Raw genomic sequence first — 8673 nt, forward strand, 5'->3', positions numbered from 1 at the left:
TAAAAAAAGTGGTACTAACATTTCATGTGATCTTCATTCTATCCCTCTATTAATGCAACCTAGGACTGTGTTGGCTTTTTGGAAGCTGCAGCACACTGCTGGCTCATATTGTTAAACCATTGTCCAGTAGGATACCCAGATCTCTCCCACAGTTACTAATATTTTTAACTGTGCATTTGTTTTTCCTTGCCTAAATGTAGAATTTTACTTTTCTCAGCACTGAATTTTGTTTTGTTAGATAGGGCCAATGTTCAAGTTGGTTGAGATCCTTCTGGATCTTGAGCTTATCTTCTGGAGTATTGGCTATGTCTGTCAGCTTGGTGTCATCTGCAAATTTGTTGAGTTTCTTTTCTATCCTTTTGTCTAAATTATTGCTGAAGATATTGTACTGGGTCTAAAATAGAACCTTGGGTTACCCCACTTCCTATTCCCCTCCTTATAGATGCAGTTCCATTAAGAGCTACATGTTGAGTGTGGTTGGTCAGCCAGGTACAAATCCATTCAGTGGTGATTCTATGTAACCCACATTTTTCTATCTTATCAAGTAATAGGTTGTAGTCTACTTTATCAAATGCCTTACTGAAGTCCCAGTAAATTATATCCACAACATTTCGCTAATCCACTAATTTTGCTACATAATCAAAGAATACAATAAGATTTGTCTAACATGAATTGTTTTTTTGACAACGTCATGTTGATTTCTGGGGATGACTTTGTTTGTTTCTAAGTGTTTGAAAATTCATTACTTGATTATCTTTTCCAGAATCTTCCAGGTATTGATGTCATACTGATAGGCCTGTAGTTTCCTGGATCCATTTCCCCCCTTTTTTTCATCAGCCCTTTTCCAGTCATCTGATAGTTCCCAGTGCTTCAGGATATGGTTCAGTGGTTCTGATATCATGTCTGCCAGTTTCTTAAGAACCTTGGGGTATAATCCATCTGGTCTTGGTGATTTGAACTCTAGATTGGATAGGTATTCTCTTCCCTTTTTCTTGCTTATTTTACTTGCATCCCTAATCTGCATTTTACAGTGCTTTATTTGATAGATTGGACTGTTTTTTTTTCTTTTTATGTAAAGGCAGATGCAAAAAATGAATTAAGCAGTTCTGTTTCTCTGTTTCCTGTCTTGTCAGTGGTCATTACCTCCCCCAGCCTTACTTATGTACTTACTTAATTACTTACTTACTTTGTGTGTTTGTTTATTACAAGTTGATCAGTGGAAAGGTAAAAACTAGCATTTAAAAAATGTTATCTGATAAAACAGTGTTTCTTTTAAGCATGTGAAATTCACAAGTGCTCTGGCACTTTCCTCTTCTAGCCCTAATAAGAAAAAATGATAAAGTGATGGTATATTTTTTCTAACCAATTCAAGAGGGGTGGGGTAAAAAATATGGAATTTTCTAATCAAGGCTCCAAGAAACATCCAGGCACAAGGATAAAGTGAAACAAAAAGGAGCTGAAATCAGGAATTCTTAAATTTTCACTCAGATAACACAAAAAATAAATAGCTAAAGGCTGTAGTACAGGGGGAAAAAACTCTTTGTTGTACTTTATGGGGACATATAATTCATTTAGAAAGATCAAAGTCTTCAACGTATTGCAAAGATCAAAGATTAAATTATATATCAAGGTGTCAACCCTTCCTAGACTGTTGGAGTAGTTTTGTGTGAGCTATAAAATATGACTCATAATGTAACATAGGAATAATAAAGGGTGGTTCCTTCAGATTTCTTCCTGTGTTCAATTTATTGAAAACTGGCTGCACAAGAGCTCTGCAAAGAAGAGTCTGAACATCTGCCGCAATATTGATTCAAAGTACTTGAACTATAACACTCATTCATATATAGTATCTGATGTTAGAGTGAAATTGGCCATCATGACACAGACATTCATATCATGTACCTAAGGGAAAAATTGAAGGTAATCGTCATCTATAAGATACAGGAAGTGTGCACAATCTTTATCATTTGGTGAGGGGACAGGTTGACTATGCTTTTGTCGGGATTTGTAAATTGTATGCCATAAAACCTTAGGGCTCCTTGAGAAATTGCTATGGTCTTCCAAAAGGTTAAAGGCAAAAAAAAAACAACGCTCACTTTTCTACAGTCAACTTTCTATTACTAGAGCTTTTTGCTTCCTGAATCAAGGCTCCAAGATTTTTCTTTTTTAATGAACGGATTCTGTAGCATGAAGTTGTTGAGAATCCTGCTTTGTGCAAATTAGGGAGTTCATATTTATCTATTGAGAAAAAGACAATGCCTGGAAATTCTCCTGCCATACCATGGCATAAAAGATGGAGATGGTGAAACAAGAACAGATAGGATTGGTGCTGAATGAATATGGATTGAATTCAAGAGAGTCACCATTATGAAAAATGTTAAGAGGTGGAAGGAACAGTAAACTTAAATAAATTGATCAAGTAGAAGGAGAAGACCAAAAAGCTGTGAGTGGATGGAATTTGCTATTCCTACATATATTTATTATATGATTTTATCCTCATCCATTCATGGTATTAGTAGAACACCTTTTGTTCTACAAATATCTCACCTTTGGGGGGGGGTGTAGGGCAACGTAGGAAGCAATGTACAGGTGTATGGAAACAAAAATGATTTACAAAGATGGAAATGTACAATATAGAAGTGTACTGAATGGTGTTGATAAGGTATGTTAGATTTAGTTTTGTTTCCCTTTTTATATTTTGTTCCTAATTTCTTTGGCTTACTGCTTCTTATACCTGCATTTTGCACTTACTTATTGATTGAATGATAGCTATATATAGATGCTTTAAGCAATACCATTGGTTTATGTGGAACCCCCACTCAAAGCATTGTATATACTACCCATCCTCCTTGCAGGTATAATAGATTTATGTGAATACAGAAAACAGAAGCCTTTTTTTTTAATAGTACGGTACATGTCCCTCATGCTATTCTATTTTGGGGTCAACAACTTTATGCAAAACCCAGAAATGGTGTAACAAATAGTAACCCATTTACTATTAAGAAGAATGAGATGATAAACGAAAAGAACCTGAAGCTAATTTATGCCAACAGTATACTTCTATTCTTTTCTGTTCTTGCAACCATCCTTTCTCTTTCTCTAATTGTTTGTTTATATATATCTGCAAACATCAAGAATCTTCAAAACTGTTCCTGATATTTTCCACTTGGCATGCAGAAAATACTATTTTGGCTTCCTTCAAATTTCCACCACAATAACATGTACACAATGATACCTAAGTACACTTGGGGACAGAGCATTTTGTTGCTTTCAAAGGGCTGGGAGTCTTAGAAATAAGAATCAGGACTCCTACCAAGTAGAGAAGAAACAGAACTCATTCTGCTTTCTTAGACAGGCCAACTGTCCGATCTAACTCTCTGTGCTTTACCCAGGCACTCCGAAAGCTTGACCTATTGCAACAATCATTAAATCTTCAAGAAGTTAAACATGTCAGGCAAAACTTCTGTCCCTGATGACTTCTACTAAACCTAACAGAATAAATGGAACCTAAATGTTTAGAAACATAATTCCTCTAATTACCTATTCCTAAGAGAAAACTTTATTTGTTTGCTTGTTTGTTTATCTATCACATTTATAGAGCTGCCCATCTCACATAGTGACTCCAGTGACATATATAGTAAACCCATCAAAGTACTTTAAAAACCAGCAACACAGGTTGCACAGGTACAGTATATGTGGTACCTTGTTCAATAATAGTAACTGTGAGAGGGATCTTGGAGTCCTAGTGGACAACCATTTAAATATGAGCCAGGAGTGCAGCAGCTGCCAAAAAAGCCAACACAGTTCTAGGCTACATAAAAGAGGGATAGAATCAAGATCACGTGAAGTGTTAATACCACTTTATAACACCTTGGTAAGGCCACACTTGGAATACTGCATTCAGTTTTGGTCGCCATGATTTTAAAAAGATGTGGAGACTCTAGAAAGAGTGCAGAGAAGAGCAACAAAGATGATTAGGGGACTGGAGACTAAAACATATGAAGAACGGTTGCAGAAACTGGGTATGTTTAGCTTAAGAGAAAGAAGGAGTAGGGGAAACATGATAGCATTGTTCCAATATCTCTGGGGTTGCCACAAAGAAGAGGGAGTCAAACTATTCTCCAAAGCACCTGAGGGCAGGACAAGAAGCAATGAGTGGAAACTAATCAAGGAAAAGCAACTTAGAACTGAGGAGAAATTTCCTGACAGTTAGAACAATTAACCAGTGGAACAGATATTGCCTCCCAAAGTTGTGAATGCTCCAACACTGGAAGTCTTTAAGAAGATGTTGGATACCCATTTGTCTGAAACAGTATAGGGCCGTGATGGCGAACCTATGGCACGCGTGCCACAAGTGGCACGCAGAGCCATTTGTCAGGGCACGCGAGGCGCTGCCCTGTCAGCTGGCCAGCGCGCATGCGCGCGCTGGCCAGCTGAGTTCACCTTTTTAAAAGCTATTTTTCGCCTTCCCCAGGCTCCAGAGGCTTTATAGGAGCCTGGGGAGGGCGAAAACAGCCTCCCCCGCCCCCCGGAGGCTTCCCTGATGCCTTCGGAGCACTTAAAATGACCCTCCGAGGGTGCTTTTAAGCGCTCCGAAGGCTTCAGGGAAGCCTTTGGACAGTCCCTGAAGCCTCCGGAGGGGCTCCAGGGTGTCGGGGGAGGCTCTTTTCGCCCTCCCCAGGCTCCTATAAAGCCCCTGGAACCTGGGGAGGGCAAAAAAAACATGTAAAAATGGGGGGGTCGAGCATTTTGTGCGCATGCGCACTGGGGAGGGTCGCACGTTGCATTATGGGTGCGGCACGCCCGCACTCGACCCCCCTGCGCTCCCCCCACTTGTGGCACGCGAGCCAAAAAAGGTTCGCCATCACTGGTATAGGGTTTCCGGCCTAGGCAGGAGGTTGGACTAGAAGGTCACTTCCAACTCTTATTCTTTTGTATTATAAATTAATTTAAATATAAAAAAGCAAACAAAAAATGACAAGAAAAACATACAAAAGAGGGAATTGAATAATTACCATATTGCCATCTAGTACACTTCACTCTACATTGAGTTTCCCAGCTAGTTGAAAGAATCATGTTTTAAGGGCCTTCCCAAAGGACAAAATAGGTTTGGGGCCCAGCCTCATGATATTGATGTTCCACGAGTTGGCAGTCACAACAGAAACATTTTTCCTTCTAAGTCCCATCTAACAAAAACCCCTGGCTGACAGGACCCACAACATGCCTCTCCTGCTGGACCTGCTGGGTGACATTACAGTCACACAGGTGCTGTTACAGGTCCAAACATTTCAAAAAGGATTAAATGGGTGTTTAACCTGTTCCAATGTCTAGTGGTGTGACAGCAGAGACTTCTCTCATGCCTGCCAAACTCCCTGTCTCACAAGACTTAAAACAAAATCCAGTTCTTTGATTTTTCATTAGAAATTGGCTTAGTAAAAAAACCAAAGTGATAGGCCATAAGATGATTTTTATTTCCAAGATTGTATCTGGGCTCCAACATGAACGCCATAGATTTTCTTAGTAAATTAAAATGTGGGGTGAAGGGGGTCTAGAGCCCAATGATTTGTCTCAGCTACTACTTGTCCAGGAAAAAAAAGGAGAAAATGAAGTTGATGGTGAGAACTATCTCTCCCCACCCATCCCCGCAGATGTCTTCTGATAAAAGGAATTTTTGATTGACTCCACCCTCCAAAGCTATTCCATGACAACCATTTTGCAAAAGTCCCCATAATATGTTCACAGATCCCCAAGGTTATTCATCAACCACCAATGTTTTGGGGCCTTCTGTTTGTATTCTTAAGATTCACAAGATCCATAAAGTTTATACATTCCAAAGTAGCAAACTATCCTCCCCAACCCAGTTGCCCATTCATTAGAGTGACTTAATTACTCTGATTAGTAGGAGCCACTGGGGTGGTTGTCTTGGAATGTTCCCAACTTCTAAAAAAGCAAAACATTTGCCCACCTCTGGCAAAGATATACATTTTGAATTAATACAATTTAAATAGAAATATATCGTGCCTCTCAGCATAATGGACAGTCTGTGAGCAGATGACCTCTGTTTGCCCTGCCTGTTTTCCAGTTTTTGAAGGTCAATGATATGTCTTCTGCTCTCCTTTCTTGTGGTTCAGACATGAACTGGGCAGTCCTTTAAATAAAGAGTTGGCTTCCATAAAAAAGGACAAACAGACATAATGCTTCCACAGCCATAAGTGGTACTTGCAATTTAGACACGGTCTAAGTCAGGGGTCCCCATCCGTGGCAACTTTAAGCCTGGTGGACTTAAAGTTGGCTGCGGAATTCTGGGAGTTGAAGTCTGCCAGGCTTAAAGTTGCCACGGTTGGAAACCCCTGGTCTAAATGTTAAACATATCTATCTCCCCCACCTGTTTTAAGAAAAGTGAAACCCACATACATTAAATGAAAATCAGAGGTAAATGAAAACAATATTCAAAATCTGAATGCAGAATGTTTCATATTTAATATGCCTTTTAGGTTATTCAACTTGTACATGCTGCTATTTATACATTATAACAAGGGAAATAGAATTTTACACATTAGAGAATGCACAGTAAATCCTAACAAGAGATAGAGTTATGAGCTACTGTGCATGGATCAAAAAAGCAGAAAATAAATCGCAGTTAATATACCCACACAAATAAAATGAAAGAAATGCTCAGAGACAGTATAACCAGTTGTGATTGGGGGGAAACTGAATAATGTGTTTGCCATAATTAGATTATGAACATTCTTTTAAAAAGCAAGCAATGTACTATTTTCCCTATCAATAATTGCCAATATAAAACAACTGTTTTCCAGTACATTCAAAATCAGGTTTATTAAAGGGAAATGAAAGCTTTTTGCCACTTACCTGGTGAAGACTTAGGAGACAGAGCAAATTAAGTCCATTTGGCTTAAACATCTTGATGAGGCTTCCTCTTTAGATTCCTATTAATAGTTGAAACAAATTTCTGAGCAGCGATTCAAAACTGTGTAAAAAATCTGATTCCAGCAAATATGTTATTCACGTCTGCTTTCAATTGTACCACCCTAGTTTCTTTGCTAGGCAGGAAACCTTTACAGGAATTTGTCTCTCTTTTGATTTGTTTTGATTTTCAGCATGGGATTTTTATTTTGAAATAAATACAGACAACAAAAAGGAAGTGAGAAGAAAGATACTTGAAAATACCATAAGATTATTACTGAAAGAGAAAAGGAAACCCTTTTGCTTTACACAACCCTGAGCAAACAATCTGGTTAGACCCAAAGTTTCTCTTTGTGTGACAAAGTAAGTGTTTTATACCTGAGAATTATCCTTGTAATAAGAGACTTGAAGAGAATTTTGGACTCAAACAATAGCCTGTCCTTCCTCTAAAGATAGAACATGGATACAAATTCTAATGGAAGGTAAGGGATGATTCTGTTTGAGACAAATAAGAAAAAAAAATCAAAGGGGAGTGGGCAGAAAGAGAGAAATATTTCTGGAAAAGGCAAAGTAATCCAAAATGGTGGAAAGGGAGGGACTACCACATACCGTATAATGGCGTTATCATAAATGTCTCTATAGCTGCTCACTGTTAATTTTATGAAACTGCCTTTCCAACATGGGGGAAGAAGATATTTATATTCAATCCACCCCACCTTTATGCTTTATACAGGTCTTTTTCATTTATTGTCAAGTTTTCCAATCAATCTATCACTGTCCTACTAATAGCAATATGAAATTTAACTCATACATAAAAAAGAAACATGATCTTAGATAAGTCAATGAAGAGTAAAACAAATACCTAGCAAAATGCACTTGACAACAAATGGCACATACACTGGAGAAGTGGCATATTTTACATCAGGTTGACAGAACAATCCAACAGGTATCAGGTACTATGTGAAACCTATGAAAGCTGGTAAAAAGATTATGTCTTACCTTGGAGGATAAAAATTTCAGATTGTTTTAAAATAACACCTGCTTGACTTCATCTCTCAATTCTCCAGGTAGTTTCTCAGACTATCTGGAGGCTTTTATGTGTAATCAAACATTAACTTTCTACAATGACAACCTTTAACATCAGGGTGTGGTTTACAACAGCAGCCATAGCAATAAAATATGAAAAAGCTAAGTACATTCTCCATGTGTCCTTCCATGCAAACATGACATTTTCCTTTAAAAAAATTATAGACATTGCCATCAAAAAAAATTCAGAAGGCGTAATTTTAATAGATTTGTTAAGTAACATAATTAACATAATAATTACCTCGGTTAATTTAAGCCAGGCTCCTGATATATTTGACTATAAGGCAATACCTGGAGAATAGTTCTTTAAACTCAAAGGCCCTGCTGGTAAAACAAATATGTGAGAGGTCCTAGGTGTTCTTTGAATTTTCTTGTTTTCTTGCAGACATTTCATTACCCAAATTAGGTAACTTCATTAGTGCTAGTAAGGAGTTTGTTCTCAGTTTATGTTCTACTGACTTGCCCTGTCAGTGTTGGTAAGAGTAGTCTTAGACATTGTTTAGTTGAGCTGTTAGCTTGTTTGGCAGTTTCTTGTTTGAGATATTGTTTACTTCTTGATTGTTGGTCTGATGTTAATCGTGGAGTTAATCTATGCTCATCTGGATGCTGATTGCTGGTGGGGAGGTATTCTGGTCTTTTTGCTCCCTTTTTGGCTTGTTGATT

At 38.0% G+C, this 8673-nt stretch overlaps 1 protein-coding gene across 1 annotated transcript in view; it reads right to left on the reverse strand.

The window, feature by feature from the left end:
- The window catches only part of CDH17 (cadherin 17), a 51526-nt gene extending 44558 nt beyond the window's left edge, over nt 1–6968 (reverse strand). The window contains exon 1 of the mRNA XM_081952791.1: nt 6871–6968. Coding sequence (XP_081808917.1) covers nt 6871–6921 — 51 coding nt within the window. The 5' untranslated portion in view covers nt 6922–6968. The remainder of the gene's footprint in view (nt 1–6870) is intronic.
- Between the last annotated feature and the right edge of the window lie 1705 nt (nt 6969–8673).

The sequence above is a fragment of the Natrix helvetica genome (assembly GCF_964273705.1).
Source record: "Natrix helvetica genome assembly, chromosome: 4".
Taxonomy (NCBI): Eukaryota; Metazoa; Chordata; class Lepidosauria; order Squamata; family Natricidae; genus Natrix; species Natrix helvetica.